Source organism: Protomyctophum parallelum, assembly GCF_964188405.1.
Source record: "Protomyctophum parallelum genome assembly, chromosome: 18".
NCBI lineage: Eukaryota > Metazoa > Chordata > Actinopteri > Myctophiformes > Myctophidae > Protomyctophum > Protomyctophum parallelum.
In genome coordinates this window covers 42,242,741-42,265,981 of record NC_139716.1, presented here as the reverse complement: position 1 = coordinate 42,265,981, position 23,241 = coordinate 42,242,741, and the positions used below count along the sequence as shown (strand labels likewise).

Genomic DNA, 23,241 nt, shown 5'->3' with positions numbered 1-23,241 from the left:
ATATCGCGCCACCGAGTGGCGCGATACGAGCTTGTAGGTCTGCTATTTTTTGAAAAATCGAAGAACGACTGACATTTTTAGAATCTGATCTCAGGTCAGAATGGGTTCATCAGACCAGTGTGTTGTCCAGTGGAAACCTCGTATGAATCTGATCTCAGGTCAGAATGGGCTTATCCGTGCTCAGGTCGTGGGGGCAACAGCTCCAGAGAGCTTCAGACGTCCCTCTCCAGAGCAACATTAGTAACGTCCTCCCGGGGGATCCCGAGGTGTTCCAAGCCCAGTGAGTCGATAAGATGTTGTGCCAGGGGGGGGCCCTCCAGAAGCAAATATTTCAGTGTATCTATGTTAGGGGTGTCAAAAAATTAGAATCGCGATTCCCGTTATGAACGATTCAAAATCGATTCATAATTTCCAAAAATCGATTTATTTATTATTATTATTTATTATTATTATTATTATTATTATTATTATTATTATTTTTTTTTTTAGATTTTATTTCTGGTTAGTTACAGGAGTTTTCACTACATGGTGTTTATAATATGAAATGTAAGCTCACCCTAACCCTCACCCTTACAGTAAACATCATGTCTTCAGTCATTTTCAAGTTAATCACTTCAGTTGGCTGGAGTAGATTGTGATGAAATCCTATGTATTGAATCAAGAATCATTTTGAATAGAGAATAGTTTCGAATCTGGAAAAAAAATCTTTTGAATAAAAAAAAAATCGTTTTTGGAGAATCGAGAATCGTAGAATCGAAAAAATCGATTTTGAATCGAATCGTGACCCCAAGAATCGGAATCGAATCGTGGGACACCCAAAGATTCACAGCCCTAATATATGTAATCTAAAATGACACGGATGCTTTCCGGTTTTAACAGGTTAAAAAGGTACACAGGGGCTTAGTTTTCCCGCAGCAGACCTCTGGTTTCCACAAATCCTCTTAATGTTTCCTCTCAGCTCTCTCTCCATTTAGGGCAATAATACCACACTGGGGGGCCCGGAATTTAGAACGATAGGCAATTTATCCAGCGGCTGGTTAAACTGTTTTTCCTTTTCTTTTCTTAACTTCCCGCTGATCTGTAGGCTAATGTGTACGTCTCTCTCTCTCTCTTGGTTCCCTCGCTGTAGTTCTCTCCAGCTGGGGACTTGATCTAATGTGTACGTCTCTCTCTCTCTCTCTTGGTTCCCTCGCTGTAGTTCTCTCCAGCTGGGGACTTGATCTAATGTGTACGTCTCTCTCTCTCTTGGTTCACTCGCTGTAGTTCTCTCCAGCTGGGGACCTGATCTAATGTGTACGTCTCTCTCTCTCTCTTGGTTCCCTCGCTGTAGTTCTCTCCAGCTGGGGACTTGATCTAATGTGTACGTCTCTCTCTCTCTCTCTTGGTTCACTCGCTGTAGTTCTCTCCAGCTGGGGACCTGATCTAATGTGTACGTCTCTCTCTCTCTCTTGGTTCACTCTGTAGTTCTCTCCAGCTGGGGACTTGATCTAATGTGTACGTCTCTCTCTCTCTTGGTTCACTCGCTGTAGTTCTCTCCAGCTGGGGACCTGATCTAATGTGTACGTCTCTCTCTCTCTCTTGGTTCACTCGCTGTAGTTCTCTCCAGCTGGGGACTTGATCTAATGTGTACGTCTCTCTCTCTCTCTTGGTTCACTCGCTGTAGTTCTCTCCAGCTGGGGACTTGATCTAATGTGTACGTCTCTCTCTCTCTCTTGGTTCACTCGCTGTAGTTCTCTCCAGCTGGGGACTTGATCTAATGTGTACGTCTCTCTCTCTCTCTTGGTTCACTGGCTGTAGTTCTCTCCAGCTGGGGACTTGATCTAATGTGTACGTCTCTCTCTCTCTCTCTTGGTTCCCTCGCTGTAGTTCTCTCCAGCTGGGGACTTGATCTTCGAGGTATACCTGGAGAAGAGGCAGCCGGATAACTGCTGTTTAATCAAGGTAAGATGCACCCTCTGTGTGTGTGTGTGTGTGTGTGTGTGTGTGTGTGTGTGTGTGTGTGTGTGTGTGTGTGTGTGTGTGTGTGTGTGTGTGTGTGTGTGTGTGTGTGTGTGTGTGTGTGTGTGTGTGTGTGTGTGTGTGTGTGTGTGTGTGTGAGCAGGCCTTCCCTTGGGCTCTGCCTGGGTGTAAGGTGAAATGAGAGAGACGGCGCTAGTAGAGAAGAGAGAGAGAGGCAGGCTGGGGAGGAGGAGGAGGAGGAGGTTGTGGTGGAAAAAAGTACTGTTTTACTTAAGTAAAAGTAGCAATACTGCAATATAGAAAGACTCTGTTACAAGTACACGTCTGGAGTTCAAAATGTACTTGAGTAAAAGTGCAATACGTATTGGCATCATGCATGTACTTAAAGTACCATTATGCAAAATGTCCCATTTCACAAGTTTTCGAATGTATAAAAAAAAAACATTTTGAACATAACAGAGCTTGTAGATTGGCTATTCTCAAATGGTCGAAATGTAGATGCCGAAGTGCCGAAGTGGTTAATGTATGTTTTATAATAATAATCAAAAGCTACAACAAAGTAACTAGTAACTAAGGGTCATGTCAAATAATTGTAGTGGGGTAAAAAGTACAATATTTGCCTTTGAGATGTAGTGCAGTAGAAGTACTGAAAATTTGACATATACCCAAATACAAATACTTAAGTTTCCACCACTGGGAGGAGTATGGGGGGAGGAGGGAGGGGAGAAAGAATGTGAAGCGAGGATGGAAGCGAGGAGCGAGAGGTGGAGAGGTTGATAGAATAGGGCCGAGACATTGGTGGTTAAACCTGATGGGATTACCGCCACTAAAATAAATCAAAAGCTTGAGCTAATCAAAGAAATGTCCGATTTAATTGTGTGAGTAATTGCATTTTACAAGGCACACTGGCAGCTGTAGGTAATGGACTTCGTTCCCCAGGTTTGGTGGCGGTGTGGTACAATTGGAAGAGGGTTAAAGAGGGCTGCTCAGCAACACAGTTTGACATTAATACTCTGTTCTCTCCGTCTCTCTCTCGCTCCGTCTCTCTCCGGAGTCCGACGGCACATTTACCTTCTCCAGTGCTGTTTGGCTGCACGTATAAGATCGTAACCGCCGCATCCATAATCATTTCACACCGTATATATTTCCTCTTATCAATCTCTCTCCTATTTTGCTAAACTATTATTCAAATCAGGAATGTCGAGGGAAGTTGCCAGTCTTTTTGTGTAATTTTTTATGTAGTGTATCCAGTGTATGCTTATCACAGGCATAAGTTGTGTTGTTGGGTTATATGTCAACCCACAGGGCCCCCACTAGGGGGCGCCCTCTCCCGTTATTGACTGGAGGACTGACGGACTGGAGGAAGCGCGTGTGTGAAACAACAACATGCCACCAGCCTGGACATGAGGAATATATACACAAGACTTTGGATATGAACGTTTTCTTTCACATTCTGCACTGCAGCACACGTGATGTTGCTAATGCATGAGTTTTAATTCATATTTGGCCAAAGTAATGTGCAGAACTGCAGTGCCAAATGGTCCAAATTACCCAACAAATAACAGAGTTTCGCTCTCAAGTCTCGCTTCGCTTGCGTGCGTGTACGAGTGCGCGGCGCGTGCGAGGGGCCCCTTTCATCAGAATTCCCATGGCTGTTTTTGCCACTGAGGCTTATGCTGTATACAATCAGTATTTTCAATTGTCTTTCTTCTTTTTTTTTAGTTGTCTCCAAGTATGAGATCCAGCGAACTTGCAGAATGTGCGCTGAGCATGAGGAACATCGCCATCCACGCTGACGACTCCTGGACAACATTTGAGGTCATCGAGAATGGAGAGCTAGGTCTGTGCGTCTATGTGGGACGGGCATCGGGTTTATTTAACCAGGTGTTCCTTAACCCATCCTGAGCTGAGATCAGATTCATACGAGGTTTCCACCGGACAAACACTGGGTCTGATGAACCCATTCTGACCTGAGATCAGATTCTAAAAATGTCAGTCGTTCTTCGATTTTTTCAAAAATAGCAGACCTACAAGCTCGTATCGCGCCACTCGGTGGCGCGATATGAGCTTGTAGGTCTGCTATTTTTAAATAGCTAAAGCATAACATGATGCTGACACCAAAATGGTATTCCCGTTCAGAATGGGTTAAAGACTATTTAAAGAGCTTTGTTACAATTGCGTGCGTTTGCCCACTGATCTAAGGTCAGCCCATATATACCAATTCTAGGGTTATGTCACTCAGTTGGTGTATTTCGATTGGGCCTTTTGACTAAAAGGCTTTCAGGAAGAAACCGAAAATACATTATAGAGTTAATGTTAATTCCATATAGCCACATACAAAATGGAAAAGGGTACTCCATCTTTACGTTGTTTGATTCAGTATTTTATCCATATATTAGACTCCTTGAAAACATATACAACCTTGGTTCTGGTGACTGGCAATGTCCTTTTCTTCCCCCTTAAGAAATAGAAAGAAAAATAAACGGATACATAAATAAATTAAAAAAGTAATTAAAGAAAAGAAAAGAAAAAATTAAACGCCTCAAGCATTAGAAGGACACCAGACAACCAAGGACGGGTGTTTTCAGTGAATCTAAACATGGTTGAAATAGAGTTTGAAGGTAAGATTATAGGAAGGGTGCGTGTCTGATTTAAATGAATATCTAAATACTGAATCGAGTAACGTAAAACAAAAAGCTGTCTGCGGTTATAAGCTCACAAAAGGCCGGGTAGACTTTAAAACGACCCCCAGACATGTTTGAAGGTGAAACTTCCCTTTCATACAGTACAGACACCTGTACTTTAAACCATTCTGACCGGGCACCCATTTTGGTGTCAGCATCATGTTATGCTTTAGCTATTTAACCCATTCTGACCTGAGATCAGATTCATACGAGGTTTCCGCCGGACACACACTGGTCTGATGAACCCATTCTGATCTGAGATCAGATTCTAAAAATGTCAGTCGTTCTTCGATTTTTCAAAAAATAGCAGACCTACAAGCTCGTATCGCGCCACTCGGTGGCGCGATATGAGCTTGTAGATCTGCTATTTTTCAATAGGTAAAGCATAACATGATGCTGACACCAAAATGGGTGCCCGTTCAGAATGGGTTAAAAATAGCAGATCTACAAGCTCATATTGCGCCAACGAGTGGCGCGATACGAGCTTGTAGGTCTGCTTTTTTTTATAAAAACGAAGAACGACTGACATTTTTAGAATCTGATCTCAGGTCAGAATGGGTTCATCAGACCAGTGTGTGTCCGGCGGAAACCTCGTATGAATCTGATCTCAGGTCAGAATGGGTTAAACGCTACAGCCCTGGAGCGTGTTCCTGTCCAGTCCTTTTCGAGTGCCGCCGTCCATGTCCAATTAGTGATTGATGATTCAACGCATCACATTTTTTAAATGGCAATTCTCATTCAGGGCATATGCCAAGACCACGCTGCCTCGTACAAAACGATCAGCAGATTATACGCTATCTCCCTAATGAGACGGTGTCCGTGAGCATCGCACACGGAACACGGAGGAATTAGCCAATTTGATGATATGCGCACATTATTAATTAATATCTCCCTCATCATCGTGTGTGATAAATTCACCTTCATGTCCTCGTGGTGGCCAGCAGCACCACCGCATTAACCCATTCTGACCTGAGATCAGATTCATAACGAGGTTTCCGCCGGGCACACGCTGGTCTGATGAACCCATTCTGACCGATCAGATCAGATTCTAAAAAATGTCAGTCGTTCTTCGATTTTTCAAAAAATAGCAGACCTACAAGCTCGTATCGCGCCACTCGGTGGCGCGATATGAGCTTGTAGATCTGCTATTTTTAAATAGCTAAAGCATAAACATGATGCCAACACCAAAATGGGTGCCCGGTCAGAATGGGTTAACATGCGGTGACGGGCACCATCTTTTGCCAAGTAAATGCTACCCCCCCCCCCCCTCCCCCCCAACCCCCTCCCTCCCTCCCGGCCTCCCCCACACGCCCCGCTTCATTTGATCGCCGCGGCTGTGGGGAGCATCATCACATCAAACAGAAGTCCAACAAAGTAGTAGCCGGGGCGTTGCAGAGTTGCTAAGCTGGCGGTCCCCACGCACCCTCTCTTGTCAGTTCACTGAGAGTTTATACATACACACACACACACACACACGCACACACACACACACACACACGCACACACACACACACTTTGGTGATTATATATAGCATACCCGCCTCGCGTAGATACAGAGGACAGAGCGTCCTCTGTGAGGGAAAACAAAGGTGCGTTGAGTACTGAATATATATTCACCCGATGCTTTATAGCATTATTTCCGGGGCGCACTGCACACAACGAAGACGCTGTGTTTGCCGCGGAGTAAACAGTCGAGCTATTTTGAAAGGTGTCGGCGCCGTGACAGGTTTTGCTCAGAGAGGAGCCATAGAGGAGGAGGAAGGGCATCATTAGGCATTTCGGAGGAGGGGGTAGCTATAGATAAACACTGTTATCCAGGGGCCATAGGCAGGGAAGGGGGAGCCAATATTTGTAGGGGAACGACGGAGGAGCTAATTCCATTCCACTGTTATGAATAACTTACGCCTTCGTTTTTTTTTTTTTTTTTTCTCGGATATGAAAAACGACAAAAGTTTGGAGAGCGAGGCGTCAGAGGGAGGGAGGGAGGGGTAGGAGGCACAAGTGATTTTATTTTATTGTATTTATCCCATTCTGACCGGGCACCCATTTTGGTGTCAGCATCATGTTATGCTTTAGCTATTTAAAAATAGCAGATCTACAAGCTCATATCGCGCCACCGAGTGGCGCGATATGAGCTTGTAGGTCTGCTATTTTTTGAAAAATCGAAGAACGACTGACATTTTTAGAATCTGATCTCAGGTCAGAATGGGTTCATCAGACCAGTGTGTGTCCGGCGGAAACCTCGTATGAATCTGATCTCAGGTCAGAATGGGTTATTTATTTATTTAGTTCCCTGATAGCATGTAACCCCTATTCACCAATTAGGACGAGATAATGGGACTATTTTGCACATGAGTGTTTTTTCTAATCACGTTTCAGATTTGCTGAGGATAATTGCACACATTTTGAACCTTACAGTTATGACAGTAGGGGGAGAACAACAACGTGCACTTGTAATGGGTTTTCTGATATAATTTCCTGATGGCATTTTAGACAATTATAATCCAATGACTTGGGAGACGAAAAAATGTATAATGAATTGCTTCTTCTTTTTTTTTTGCCAGCTCCCTGAGGCGATGGGGTGAAGGGCACATAAACTGGTGGTCAAGATTAGGTTTTCCTTTTGTTTCCGTTTGTCTAGTCCTGTAGCATCATGTCAGTTTAAATGTGGGGTGGGGGTTATACAATTTTGTATTTAATTTCAATTTAAAGCTCTCTCAATGCATTGCGCTGCAACGTGTTGTGAGCTTGTATAGATGTATTTTTTTTTCCTCTATGTTTTTTAATTGAGGCTCTGAAATTTCACATTTGGTTGAGTTTTACAATGCATATTAGAACCACCCGTTTCATAGAAAAACAAGTACTACAAAAGGACAAACCAAACCACCACCATTGCAGCTTTTCAATAATGGTTTTCATGGTCTATACGTCGTCTAGCCATCTAAACGGAGGAGTCGTTCACGTCTGAGACACCAGCGGTGGTGGTGGATGCAGTTCACTGACAGAAGTCATAGCATAGACGCTGATGGGTATTTTATCGCTAAAATACTTTAAAACAACTATGAAAGGACTGTATGAATTTAGTTACTATAAATAGCTTCGACAGCAGAGCTATGATACTGGGAACGCTCCGGAACACCGGAGCTCTGGAAATACTTTTAGGAGTAATCCAATTACAATATATACTTAACTTTAGCTTTTACCAGGATACTTTAAGTAAATAGCCAATATAAACACTGTTACTACAGGAGGATAACCTTATAAATACCGAAATGTTACCTGAGTCCACCCAAGGAGAGACGTCCAATTCAGAGTGAGGTTTTTTAGTCATATTTTATATTGATTCAGAGAGACAGAACAAGATCCACATATTCAGCATAATAATTTACAATCAAATTAGACCGACCCCGCAGGGGCGGTCTAGCGTGGTCTCTCGATGCCGTATCAAAATGGCATGGAGTATTTATACTTCTTCAATACAAAATGGAGAATGAAACAAAGTAGACGTGGCAATATAGGATTCAATCACTGGCCAACCAACAGACCCTAAACCGGAAGAGCACAGAGGTGCGCGCGCGATTTTTTAACCTTTATTTTATTATTTTAGCGTTTTTACAATGCCCTAACCCCTAAAAATGAGTTATTTAGGTAGTACAGCAGCTCACACACATGCACTACAGCCATACAGTGAGTCATCATATCATGATTTTTTTTTTTTTTTTTTTTTCAGGGGGTGCAGTGCACCCCCTGAACCCCCCAAGCTCCGCCCATGGATATAGTATAATGCAATAGCATATGGGCAAGTGCAATAGTATATAGTATATAATATATTCCCCCATGGTCCCCTCCTACTGTTGATGAATTTGCATATGAATTTTATGATTGTGTGGTCCCCTTATTTTATCATTTTAACAGTGCATTAGAATATTTAATATATATGGATTTAGATGACTTGACTGGACTGGACTATGACGGACAGTTTTATGCCATGAAGTTTTAGTTTTAGCCCCTTCAGTGTTTTTTTCGTTGTCTTTGCGTCCTCTCTTGATACTGTTATATGTTGTGCTGCACTAAACAGAATTTCGTTGTATGTCTCATACAGTGACAATAAAGATCTTATCTTATCTTATCTTGTGGACAGAACGCCCGTTGCACCACCAGGAGAACATCCTGGAGCAGGTTCTGGAGTGGAGCTCGTTGGACGCCCCCGGCTCGGCCCACCTCGTCATCAAGACATTCCAAAGGACCAAAATGGTGTCCGGCGATAAAGGTAATACGGGCCGGCGTGCGCCGTGGAATGGTTAGTGCTACACGACAGTGTGCACAGATACAGGACAGAAGGTATACTCGCACACTGTGGGCTCCGATGCTCGTGAAGTGCCTTTATCCCATTCTGACCTGAGATCAGATTCATACGAGGTTTCCACTGGGACACACACTGGTCTGATTAAACCCATTCTGACCTGAGATCAGATTCTAGAAATGTCAGTCGCTCTTCGATTTTTCAAAAAATAGCAGACCTACAAGCTCGTATCGCGCCACTCGGTGGCGCGATATGAGCTTGTAGATCTGCTATTTTTAAATAGCTAAAGCACGACATGATGCTGACACCAAAATGGGTGCCCGTTCAGAATGGGTTATTTGCACAAAAGATTGACTGTGACGTTTCGAGCGCAATGCTCTTCCTCAGACTAGAGATGAACACAGAGGAAGACATCTTTATACAACCCTCTTGTCAATCATGATCACATGGAATGGGTAACATAACAGCTGTGTACAGAATCACGTGATCAAAACAAGTCAGAGAAGATGGTACAAAAAGCTGACGAAGAGTAAAGTAACAAATGCATGATAGAAAATAAACAATAAATACAGTCAGTACATCACAACGACAGTAGCACTAGAATGATGGAATGTTTGTATTATTGGCCTGAACCGTGTTTCTCTTCTATACGTCAGACCAAATGCAGTTCATGAAAGGAGACCATTTGAAGTTCAAGGACGGGTCCTCTAAGCTGCTCTCGGGCCATAAATTCCAGGACAAATATGTGGTGCTGCGTGCTGACAAGCTGCTGCTGTACAGAGACTACAAGGTAAGTGCATGGGAATACAATACTCGCCCCGTTTCTGCTTTCCTCCCAGAATTTTCCCCAGTGAGGGGTGGGAGAGGCTGGACAGCAGACGGCTGGATTTTGAATTTCTCTAACTATAAACTTTCATGACAGCAGAACAGCCTAAGTACAAATATAATTTATGAAAAGCTACTACAGTGAAGTCTGTTCACAGAAGTTGTTGTAGGATATGTGGGGATTATCTGACGAGGTACCATTTCAGGGGGCAAAACCTTACATATACTAAATAATACTAAATTGTTTATAGGGTCAATATAAGTAATATAATATAGCATTTCCACAGGAGTATCTTTTTATATTTTTCCAAAAAGAATACAAACAGCCAATAGCATATTACAAAGTTATCCCCCTCACTGGGGAACATTCCGGGAGGAAAAACAGGCACGCACCGGGGTGAGTCTTCTTGTTACCGTGCATGGCATAGTCCCTTCCTGGAAATGTATAGTGGCGTCGAAAGTACAATAATTTTGAGTATTTACTACTTTACTTAATTGAGTATTTCAACTTTTCATTAGGTTATCCTTCTACTCCACTATTATATCTCCAAGTCTAATATTGTGGTACTGTAGGAAAGGTTTTGTATCCTTTTTTTTTTACAGATTTGTAAAATTCATAAAATTACAATTCTTTAGGCATAGTGTACTTACAAGCTACTACTATGCGTCAATGCGTCATGCTGAGCTTACATGGGGACACTTTTTTTTCCCGTTTTGATGCCAATACTTTGAATACTGGACTTTTACTTGTAACTAGGGCTTTTCTGCATTGCTGCATTGGTACTTTTACTTAACTGTACTTTTACTTTTCTGCATTGCTGCATTGGTACTTTTACTTAACTTTCCGAACGGGAACCCATTTTGGTGTCGGCATCATGTTATGCTTTAGCTATTGAAAAATAGCAGATCTACAAGCTCATATCGCGCCACCGAGTGGCGCGATACGAGCTTGTAGGTCTGCTATTTCTGAAAAACCTAAGACACTTTTAGAATCTGATCTCGGGTCAGAATGGGTTAATAATGAAACTGTCAGGATGTAGAGGACATTTTTTGAATTTGATCTCAGGTCAGAATGGGTTAAGTAAGAAAAGGAGAGCGGGGTATATATATACTTCTCCCAGCATGCACTAGCCTCTGCGTGAGAATGGAGCCAGCCCTGGCAGGGAGGGACCAACATCTCAGGGGTTCCCTGGAAGGCGCTTCATCTCAGCACATGGAGACATGGGATTGGTATAAAAAGCAGTGTGAAGACGTGTTAATAATTCATGGAGGCGGAGGAGTTAGGGTGGTTGGAGGTGGGGGGGGGGGGGGGAGGGAGGGAGGAGGGTGCAGCAAGGAGGAAGGGATGACGGTGTAGGTGGGGGTTAGGGGGGGGGGGGGGGTGACACCATGCTGCTGCATTGAATGAAAGCTGCTCTTTGCCTTAACCCATTCTGACCTGAGATCAGATTCATACGAGGTTTCCACTGGACACACACTGGTCTGATGAACCCATTCTGACCTGAGATCAGTTTCTAAAAATGTCTATTACATCCTGACAGTTTCATTATTAACCCATTCTGACCTGAGATCAGATTCTAAAAGTGTCTTCGATTTTTCAAAAATAGCAGACCTACAAGCTCGTATGGCGCCACTCGGTGGCGCGATATGAGCTTGTAGATCTGCTATTTTTCAATAGCTAAAGCATAACATGATAATAACACCAAAATGGGTGCCCGTTCAGAATGGGTTAATTAGCGTTAATAGCAGGTTGCTTAGGAATGTGGCTAATTACTGCGCAAGCAAGTGTGGAATTTACCAGTGTCGCGGTCGCAGACATTTTAAATTGATCTAGCAGGGCATTTTAATTTTAAATGTCGACTCTGCTCTGCGTGTAACTTTTTGCTGTCTGCCTCAGGTGTGGACTGTGATGAGTTAAAGTGTCAGACAGCATCAATTGCTGTTTTTTTTTTTTTTTTTTTTTTTCAAGTCGTGATACCAATTTTACCCAATGCTCATTGGGATTAAACAAGGATAAACAAGTTAATTTGGAAGTGATGACACAAAGTCACAATAAGTGCAAACTAAGACGCAAAGAACTACAGACTCACCCCCAAGTTTTCTTTCCTCAGAAAATCCCAATCCCCCCCCCAAAAAATAACAATTCTTCTACTTTATCTAACTTCTTGCATATTAAGTAATCCAGATGTTTAACAATATAGTGTTACTCTTGGAGCGTAAAACGGGTCCATTTGGTTTCACTTCATACTATCAAGAGTTGAAGATCTATATACGGGGGGGGGGGGGGGGGGCATTTGGTTACAACTCTCCATCATAACCTGGGGACCACCTGGAACTCCCTCAAGGACCACTGGTGGTCCCTGGACCACTGGTTAAGAACCACTGGTTTAGGCACATTATCAATGTGAATATTTTGTTGCCATGTTGTGACTTTGCCACCAGTTGACAGTATCATTTAACCCATTCTGACCTGAGATCAGATTCATACGAAGGTTTCCACTGGACACACACTGGGTCTGATTAACCCATTCTGACCTGAGATCAGATTTTATAAAAATGTCAGTCGTTCTTGTCGATTTTTCAAAAATTGCAGACCTACAAGCTCGTAGCGCGCCACTCGGTGGCGCGCTATGAGCTTGTAGATCTGCTATTTTTCAATAGCTAAAGCATAACACGATGCCAACACCAAAATGGGTGCCCGGTCAGAATGGGTTAAAGCAGAGGCGGGCAACTTTGACGATGGAGAGGGCCACTATATTTCCACACTCACTCCAGAGGGCCACATTACTAGCCAATCTATAAGCTCAAAACGTTTTAAGCTCATAGATCGTCTATTTTTGAATTGGAATCCTCAAAATTAAACCTTTTATATTTAATTTCAAATGCATTTAGTTAGTTATGTTAACGTTATGAACTAAATACAAATGTATTAGACATAAAAAAAAAGACAATAACATTGTAATACTAGTCATTAAGCTACATATATATAGAGTACATTAAAGTCATGTTTGCATGTTGGAATTGTAAACAGCTGAAATCAATAATATATCAGTATTTTGATGATAACCTGCATGGCCGCATTAAGTGATTCCGGGCCGCCAGTTCTCCATGTATGATTTATAGAGATGTTATTATTTTTGTGGTCTTTAATTTGGAAGCGATAAACAACATCTGTTGGAAATGAGCCGATGTGTTTTGACTTTTATTCTTTTAAGAGCACCAAAGCAGAGAGAGAGGTCCCACTCACATCTGTGAAGTGCTACATTGGCCTGAGGAAGAAACTCAAGCCACCAAACAGGTAAACAACATTCATCATCGTACAAAAGATTATAAAACACTTTTATTGTTTTTTTCTCCAGGAGTGCGCGTGTGAATTCATAACGGGTGAGAGTGAAATTAATGTCTGTGTATTATTAACCCATTCTGAACGGGGAAACCCATTTTGGTGTCAGCATCATGTCGTGCTTTAGCTATTTAAAAATAGCAGATCTACAAGCTCATATCGCGCCACCGAGTGGCGCGATACGAGCTTGTAGGTCTGCTATTTTTGAAAAATCTAAGACACTTTTAGAATCTGATCTCATGGTCAGAATGGGTTAATAATGAAACTGTCAGGATGTAATAGACATTTTTAGAATCTGATCTCAGGTCAGAATGGGTTAAGATGAATTAATAATTATTTCGCATTAGCGCCTGTCTGTTGGTTGGTGTGCGCCATCGCCTTGCACACCGTGTGCGGCGTGCATGCTATCGTGTCCCCCGCAAGATATATCGCTTTTTCATTCGCGTCAAACTCTGCTGACAGCGTCGGCTACCCGAAAAACACTCATGACCCCCTCTTATTTTCCCACTGTAATGGAATTGATTAAATGGAATAGCATTTTAACAAATACAAATTATCAGCCAACCCCTTTCCCGCAAATAGGAAACGCCGCCGCCGCCGCCACTTTACTTTATTTTAATGATGTCGTATTATTATTATAATTTATGACTTGTGTCAGGCCCAGCAGCGCTTCCTGTTGGCGATACAAAGGGACGGGGAGATTTCCAAGGAGCCGAACCCCGTGTTTCACATTTACCCAATTATCATTCCTCATAATTTTCACCGTGTCGGAATTAGAGTCTAGTGGGAAGCGTGAAAAATGAGCCCGGACAACCAATCGGCTGCATTATATAGCCAGTCCTTCAGGGAAGGAACGAACGAGCCAGGGAGAGCGTAGGGGAGTTTATGAAAGGGGGGAGAGATGGAGGGTGGAGAGGGGGAGTGTATGGGGGGGGGGTTTAGTGAAAGATGGATGGGGGCTGCAGCGCGACAGAGTGTGTAACCCCACAGTACATACTCAGAGTACTACAGAGTGTATAATATATATATGTACTCAGAGGTGAAAAGTAACTACAATACGTACATTTAAGTACTGCATGTGCTTGAGGCAAATTGTGAGGTACATTTATCTTACTTTGGTATTGCCATTTTTTGTTAACTACTACTAACTAATCTAAGAGGTGCCTATTATTGTACTTTTGACTCCGGTAAAATTGCATGACGGCTTTAGTTATTAGTTACAGTATACATACCCGTACTTACATTGTAGATTTTGAGTAATAAACATACATTAACCCATTCTGACCTGAGATCAGATTCATACGACGTTTCCACTGGACACACACTGGTCTGATTAACCCATTCTGACCTGAGATCAGATTCTAGAAATGTCAGTCGCTCTTCGATTTTTTCAAAAATAGCAGACCTACAAGCTCGTATCGCGCCACTCGGTGGCGCGATACGAGCTTGTAGATCTGCTATTTTTCAATAGCTAAAGCATAACATGATGCCGACACTAAAATGGGTGCCCGTTCAGAATGGGATAATATATATATGTACTCAGAGGTGAAAAGTAACTACAATACGTACATTTAAGTACTGCATGTGCTTGAGGCAAATTGTGAGGTACATTTATCTTACTTTGGTATTGCCATTTTTTGTTAACTACTACCACTAATCTAAGAGGTGCCTATTGACTCATTAGAATGTCTAGAACATGTTTTATTCATTATTGTGAAAGATATCCCCAAAATGTAAATTATTAATTTATTATATTATTATATCATTATTATATAATTATTATAATACCAAAATTATATACCAAACTTTTTTTTTTTTTTTTTTTTAACATCTTTTTTAGTCTTAGTCCTAGTAGTACAAAGTAGTAGTAAGGTTGAAATCTATTTTTTGCAAGTAGAAATGAATGCAGGTGTTAGAGGGCTAGGCGGCAGGCTCTCCATGTCGGCCCTCACTCACTCACTCACTCACTCACTTTGTTCTCTATGGGCTCCTGCTCATCGAGGTGTGCAGGGCTTCCACCGAAAGGTGCACTCAGGTTTACCCTATATACCACGCACGCACGCACGCACGCACGCACGCACGCACGCACGCACGCACGCACGCACGCACGCACGCACGCAGCAGTACTCTATAGTAGGGCTGCGAATCTTTAGGTGTCCCACGATTCGATTCGATTACGATTCTTGGGGTGACGATTCGATTCAAAAACGATCTTTTCGATTTTTCCGATTCTCAATTCAAAAAAGATTTTTTTCGATTCTAAAGCAGTTTTTTTATTTCTATTAAAAACAATTAAATATAATTTTAGCATGATCTACTCCAGTCTTCTGGCATGAAAGCAGAGTACATTTAGTAAAAAGCTTGTATAATTGTAAAGGTTTTATCAACTGAATGATTTAAACATACAAAGGTTAAATCCAAGAGTAAGAACATTATATTATTTAGCTTGCACACATTTGAACCAGTACAAAAGTTACAAAATCTCTTCTCACTCAATACCAGAACAATACATTAGTATTAAAACAGGTGTAAAATGAATACAATTGGCAGGCTTAGCTTAGCTGGTAGTAAATGCACTATGCAGAAACCCAGGCCATAATGCATTGCATGCACAGGTATTTGTGCAAGAAAATATATATAATAATAATCGATTTTTGGAAAATGAGAATCGATTCTGAATCGGACGGCATTAGAATCGCGATTCTAACTCGAATCGATTTTTTTTGACAGGCCTACTCTATAGTCTAGAGTGACTGGTCTCGTTTCTCTCCAAAAGCCCTTGATTTTTTAAGGATAACTGTCATTATCATAATCTCACACTTCATATCGCACACACCATACCTGTAACTTTCATTAGCTATCTAAAAAATATATTATATATATATATAAATCTTTTTTTTAATTGTTCCAAGGGCCACTAGGGGGCCGCATGCGGCCCGCATGCCGCCATTTGAATACCCCCTGCACTAGATGCCTGCGTTCGGCATATGGCCATTTGCATAATGGCACCACCGCCATCATAATTGCACAAAGGAATTGATTCTAAACTACCTACTACTAACCATTTTCTGCAGGATATCTGTTTATGTAGCATATCTTATCTATTATGATTCCGTTTCTCTCACTCTGCTGAGAGGTGTACGTGAAGCTGGTTTGCCTGGTGTGTTATATATATCATTACTAGCCCAGAGCATGTTATGGTCTGCATATACATTTGGTCCTGTACAGTATATGTACAGTATATACATGCCACTGTTTAGAGACTAGCGTTTTATTTATGTATCCTTCCTGCATGTAGATTACAAAGAGTTTATCTCGCATTATAATAATAATAATAAAACTTTATTTGTATAGCACCTTTCATGACATGAAATGCAGCTCAAAGTGCTTTACAGAACAATGGAGAATAGAAGAAAAGCAAGGCAACGACATTAAAAAACAAGCAGTAATGCAGTACAGTGAGGACATTAAAAAATAAAAAATACAAGATCAATTAAAGGCAATGTTGTAGAAGTGGGTCTTGAGCTGAGCTTTAAAAATGTCTCCAGAGGCTGCCTGACGAAGGTACAGTGGGAGCTTGTTCCATGCATTGCTTCCAAAGTTTGGTGTTTCCCCGGTGTGCCATAAACACAGAAATGTTTGCATGGCATTGTGGGTCACCAGTTTATTGTTCTCTCTTCTTCTTGTGTGTGTGTGTTTTTTTAACAGCTGGGGGTTCACAGTCTATACGGACAAACATCAGTGGTGAGCTCTCCAATTCAATTATTTAATACTTTGCTTTTTTTTACCCTTTCCACTTGAGATGTCTGCAGTCTTAACAGAGAAGAGCCAGGTGGAAAGTTTCAAGTTGAGATGAAAGTACCATTTCATGAATGAAGTTGCTCTGGCAAATTGCCCCTGAATTCTTTATTGTTTTGGATGCCGTCCGGGAATTAAAGAAAAAAATCAATTGTTTCTCAGTGGCTGCGGTTACATGAGGTCTTTTTCATTCAGAATGAAAACTTCAGAATGAATTAATTCAGAAGTAATGTTTTTTCCTGCGTGTTTACATGGGAAATGGTCATTCCGAATGAGTGTTTACATGGACAATACTTTAAAATCCCATTATTTCATTCCACATCAGGTTTGGGGCTGGGAAGGCTTCTGATTGGATAGGGGGCGGGGCGGATATGTTTACGTCCAGTGGTGGAAAGTACATTTACTTTAGTACAATTTTGAGGTATTTCTACTTCTACTTTCCAATTGTTTTACTTTTACTACACTACATTTCAGTAAAACAAAATAATAATAATAGAAAAACACTTTTATGCCGTATTACTTTATATTTGATGTATCCTGTAGCCTATGAGAGGTTTCTAATATAATTTCTTAATATAATTAATCGCAAAACAAGAGCATAATATGGCCATACCAATTACATGGAAACAAGCATGCACAGAAAGACCAGAATGAACTTCAATCCCAATGAGTGTTTACATGAGTCCACAATTGTTTCAATAGGATTTAAAAATGGAATAAACCGGTCAGTTACATCAGTTCTAAGTTTAAATCAGATTGACCATTTTCATTCCGATTTAAGTTTTTGTAGGTGTTTACATGAGAACTTTTAATAGGATTTAACTTTTATTCTGATTGAAAAGGGGATTTAACTGTCCATGTAAACGTAGCCATTGTTTTTGTTCATCTCTGTCCTTAGCTGACAGTGATGTTGTTCCCACCCATGGGTTTTCTTTATTAATAATAATGTCAAAAGAATAGTTTCACTCCAAATTGAGACAAGTCCATTTTGTTTCAAAGAAATTGACACCAACTCCCACAGAATCGCTGTGTGACTAATTATGGTTTAATTACTCAGAGGTTTTTCACTCGGACATCAAAATAATACATTAAATATAGGCTCTGCAGTTCTTGGCGAATAGAAATATTCTAAATGTGAAGACCTGTTCCAACCCGCTAATACCATTTTAGACGTTGCCATCGATTTCCGTCAACAGTTCCTTGTTAACAGTGTGCCTAATTGAATTCATTACATTCCTGGGTCTCTCTTGGACTGCCAGAATCGCCACCTGAGTCAATCATAGAGTATATATATCTATAGAGAAGACACCCGAGTTCTCCTCCCATCCACTTGCATTGAGTTGCTCAAAAGCGCATGAGGCGGATTCACTCCTCCTTCCGGGTAGGAACAGAGTGCATTCTGGGACGGATTGCAATGGTGAGTGGCCCCAAACACATGAACGCGCTGCCGTTGAACGCGCACGAGCGTCGTCCGTCGTGAACGTGTACAATGATAGTCAACGGACAGCGCGTTCATGTGTTTGGGGCCGGGCTGCAATACCTTCATTCGGCCACTATGTCCATTTCGCCTCAAGATTTCCTCTGGGTGCCTTCTCTATAAATATATATACTCTAAGGAGTCAATGCTATTTCAGTCTTCTGCTTAGATTATGCCAATCAATGTAGCAGAGTAATGATTTATAGCAGTGGATCCGGGGACCCTCAGGGTTCCATGGTTTGGGGAGGGGAGGGGGGACGGTCGGGGACCAAATGGACCCTTACATGTCTGTGACTGTGTTATGGGGGTCCTTGAAATTAAAAAGTTAAAAAAGAACCACTGTTTGATAGACACATACTGTAGGCACGTACAGTAAGCCCGTTCCTTTTCAGAGGACGAAGCGTCGACAGCTGCATATTACACATTTCTGGCTATTCAAATTGTGGTTAACAAGGAGGAAAATATGGAAAACAAGTGACTGATGGAAGCGGCTCACTAATGTTTTTCTGTCCCTAAAGGCACTTCTGTTGTGAGAGTAAAGAAGCTCAGCTCAGCTGGGTGACTGACATCATCCGGATGAAGGTGAGTGGGCTCCGACTGGAGAGACGGGAGTCGGGGGTTAAGAATGAGGACGGCCTCGAAGGGAATGAGACGTTTACGGGGGTGATGCTGAGCCTGTACGGATCATCCGCTGAACAATTGCAAACACTCGAGCTCGAGGGCGGAATTTGGGAGTTTTAACCCATTCTGAACGGGCACCCATTTTGGTGTCAGCATCATGTTATGCTTTAGCTATTTAAAAATAGCAGATCTACAAGCTCATATCGCGCCACCGAGTGGCGCGATACGAGCTTGTAGGTCTGCTATTTTTGAAAAAATCGAAGAACGACTGACATTTTTAGAATCTGATCTCAGGTCAGAATGGGTTCATCAGACCAGTGTGTGTCCAGTGGAAACCTCGTATGAATCTGATCTCAGGTCAGAATGGATTAAGAGATGTATGCGTATCCTTCCTCTGACCCTTTTCACTGCGCCGCCCCCCCCGAGCCCAAAATATCAGTGGAAGTGACAAAGATGCACTTTGCGAAAGCGTCCCTAGTCGGATGAAAAATACAACCAGATTACTCCATGAAGAAGAAATCGACTCTCACATAACCGTATCTCAAAACAAACAGAGATATGATAAATCATGTTTCCCCCCCCCCCCCCCCCCCCCGCAATCATCAATTTCCATTGTATCACGAGGCTGGGCGAAATACATAAATAGGTAAAGCACCGTAAAGTTTTCGAGGTCACTCAGCAATAGAATAAATCATTTTATTATGTGGGAAAAGTCTCTTATAGCTGCGAGAATAAGGTTCGAGGCGACTGTAACAATCACGTTGCTAATACTTAGCCCCGAGACGCAGCTAACCCATTCTGAACGGGCACCCATTTTGGTGTCAGCATCACGTTATGCTTTAGCTATTGAAAAATAGCAGATCTACAAGCTCATAGCGCGCCACCGAGTGGCGCGCTACGAGCTTGTAGGTCTGCTATTTTTTGAAAAATCGAAGAACGACTGACATTTTTAGAATCTGATCTCAGGTCAGAATGGGTTAATCAGACCAGTGTGTGTCCAGTGGAAACCTCGTATGAATCTGATCTCAGGTCAGAATGGGCTAAGTGTTGTAGCTGTCACTCGCTGACACAGCACATACCACATAAATAATGCAAAGCAAACACACAGATGTCTCATATTCTCCTCTCTTTATATTGCTCTCCGTCGCACCATTTCTCATTTTCCCGCTGAAATAGGTTCTTGTATCGTAAAAAGGCATATCAGCTAATGCGTGTACGCGCTTGGCGTTTGCATGCATATTTTATTTTCATTTCCAGCTAAATGGCCTTAAATGAAATATTGCAATTGTCCTTAACCAGCCCGCTCCCCGGCAGAGATTGTACTGGTGCAAGAAGCCTTTTAACTCGGGCCAAGATCCAAGATTTCATGGCAATGCAGCGCGGGGCTCTGGTGCCGCGCGTGTATTCCGAGCACATCTCATCTGCATTAGCTCCTGGGCGCCCACTTATTTCATGGGAACTTGTCTCCCGTGCAGCGTTGTTTATCACAGATGCTTACTGTAAAAGCCCTTTAGTGCATTAGTTTGGGTTCGCCAGTAAAAAGGGGCAATACTTTTAGTGGGAGATTGATCTGAGGGGAGAGGCAAGGTTTTTGGCCAGGAGATTGTGCTCTCTCTGTAAGCGTTCCAAGGTGTTTACTCCGTGACTTTTCTCTGCCCTTTTGGAGAATCTCTTGCTCCGCAGCGGCTAAATCTATAGCGGCCTACAGCCGGCTAAAAATATTAGGATTTCCCACCCCCAAAGCCGCTAAGTATCGGGGATTGTCAGCTTCCAACGCACGGCTTGTGGGAAGGGTACTGGACTTTGTGGGAAGGGCAAGGAGTGCAGGATACCCAGAGAGTGAGAGGGAGAGAGAAGGAACGAGGCATACTAAAAGAGAGATTAGACGTGAGCGAGTGAGTAAGAGTAATTCAATGTTCTTGATTTCCTTTCTCTTATACAAAGTTTCCATAGCAACTGGCTATGGGAGACTTTTCTCTTTTGAAAAGTGGAGGTAGAATCTGTGGTGGACAGTTGGGCTGATGCAGACTGTCGGGTATAGAAACCTTGTATCTCAATCTTGTATCTTGTATTGAAACATTTTACGTTTCTTCGTAAATGAATGCCCTACTACTCTCACACTTTTTCATGTCAATTAAGGACCCCCAAATTGACCCCAAATGTATTAGGCCGTGGACCCCCATTTGAAAAGATATGCCTGGCTGGGACCACCCCACAAGAGAAGATGTTTACGGCTCTATAGCTGTGATTCTCAACCATTTTAATTTCACGGACCCCCCAGTTTGACCTGCATTAATCTACGGCCCCACTTTTCTAAAGATTCGTTTTTGGCTTTTCTGCAACTGACATGAAAGAGAGAGAGAGAGAGAAGGGGAGAGAAATGCAGCAAAGGTCGACATGAACGGGACTCGAACACGCGACGCGCTGTCAGGCCAAAGCCTATATCTGGCATGCGCCTGGACCACTTGGCCAGCAGGGGGCGCCCCTACGGGCCCACATTTAATGGCATTTCTATCTCTGGGACCCCAACTTATATTGTTAACCTATTCTGACCTGAGATCAGATTCATACGAGGTTTCCGCCGGGCACACACTGGTCTGATGAACCCATTCTGACCTGAGATCAGATTCTAAAAATGTCAGTCGTTCTTCGATTTTTCAAAAAATAGCAGACCTACAAGCTTGTAGATCTGCTATTTTTAAATAGCTAAAGCATAACATGATGCTGACACCAAAATGGGTGCCCGGTCAGAATGGGTTAAATCACTGTTAATTTAACTGTGAGTGGCCCAGGCCGTAGCGTAACGGTCTGGGCACCGGACTGGTAATCCAGTCGCAGTGTGCCGCGGGTTCGACTCCCGGACCCGACACGGCCTTTACTGCATGTCATCCCCCCATCTCTCTCCTGTTTCCTGTCAGCCTACTGTCTGTCCCTTCAAAAATCAATAAAAGGCGTAAGCCGCAAAAAAATATCTTAAAAAAAAAAGAAAAAAAATTAACTGTGAGTGTACAAATGGAACCAAATGAACCCGTTATAGGGTCCATTATTTTGGTTCCATGTGTACACTCTCAGAGTTACAGACCCATAAGGGTCCATTTTGGTTCCTAACTATCTCTAATTTAGCTGGGATTTCCTCAAGTACCCTTTTGAGAACCAACGCCCTACTCTTTGTCATACAACGGTGTCACGCAGACGTTTTGAAAATAGCCAGTGCATAAGGTTCTGAGAGCATATTGTGAGCTTGTAGATCTTTTACAAATATTTAACCAAAGTATTAACCCATTCTGAACGGGAACCCATTTTGGTGTTCGCATCATGTTATGCTTTAGCTATTGAAAAATAGCAGATCTACAAGCTCATAGCGCGCCACCGAGTGGCGCGATACGAGCTTGTAGGTCTGCTATTTTTGAAAAATCGTAAAAATGTGCCTCAAATTTGGAATATATTTTTTCAGAATGAACGTTTTTAACTCAAATCTTTGCTTCTGGAGGGTCCCTGGAACAACATATTTTCAGATGGGGGTCTCGGAGGCCAATTACAGATAGTTTTTGGGGTCTTTGACATGAAATATTAATAATATAGGCCTAGAAACAGGTATTTCAGAAAACTGTCAGGGTTTAGAAGACACTTTTTTTCAGGCCGAAATGGTTTAACAAGAGCTTGTGACTACATACACAGTTTTACACACAGTAGGATCCATAGGAACACAGTTTTTGTCTCCACCAGGCCGAAGGCATGTGGGGAGAGTATGTTTTGCACTCCGTCCGTCCGCGTGTCCGTGTGTCCGTGTGTGTGTGTGTGTGTCCGTGAACAGCTAATCTCGGCCACCGTTAACCCGGTCGATGCCATATTTTGCACACACACTCCCTGGATGCCAACCATGAACCTCTGCCCCAAACTTTCCAGAACGGCCTGTTATAGCGCCACCAGGAGGCCGCTTTGTGCAAAACAAGTTTTTCAATGCCATATTTTGCACACACACTCCCTGGATGCCAACCATGAACCTCTGCCCCAAACTTTCCAGAACGGCCTGTTATAGCGCCACCAGGAGGCCGCTTTGTGCAAAACAAGTTTTTGCACAGTACACCTACAGATTTTGTCCAAACATCACGCAAATTGGTACACAGTCTCTCTAGAGCCATTCAACGAAACGGGTCTTTCAGATTTATCAGACTCCATCCTGATTGGTTAAGATTGGCTTCCAAAGTTCACAGGAGTGCTCAGTTTCAAA

General features: G+C 42.4%; 1 protein-coding gene across 1 annotated transcript in view; it reads left to right on the top strand.

Annotated features, from left to right (window-relative positions):
• The window catches only part of arap2 (ArfGAP with RhoGAP domain, ankyrin repeat and PH domain 2), a gene marked incomplete at its 5' end in the record, with an annotated part of 101,566 nt that overhangs the window by 75,125 nt on the left and 3,200 nt on the right, over window positions 1–23,241 (top strand). The window contains 7 exons of the mRNA XM_083789592.1: window positions 1,867–1,941; window positions 3,682–3,799; window positions 8,785–8,913; window positions 9,603–9,736; window positions 12,987–13,069; window positions 16,823–16,858; window positions 18,908–18,971. Of these exons, the coding sequence (XP_083645718.1) occupies window positions 1,867–1,941; window positions 3,682–3,799; window positions 8,785–8,913; window positions 9,603–9,736; window positions 12,987–13,069; window positions 16,823–16,858; window positions 18,908–18,971 (639 nt within the window). The remainder of the gene's footprint in view (window positions 1–1,866; window positions 1,942–3,681; window positions 3,800–8,784; window positions 8,914–9,602; window positions 9,737–12,986; window positions 13,070–16,822; window positions 16,859–18,907; window positions 18,972–23,241) is intronic.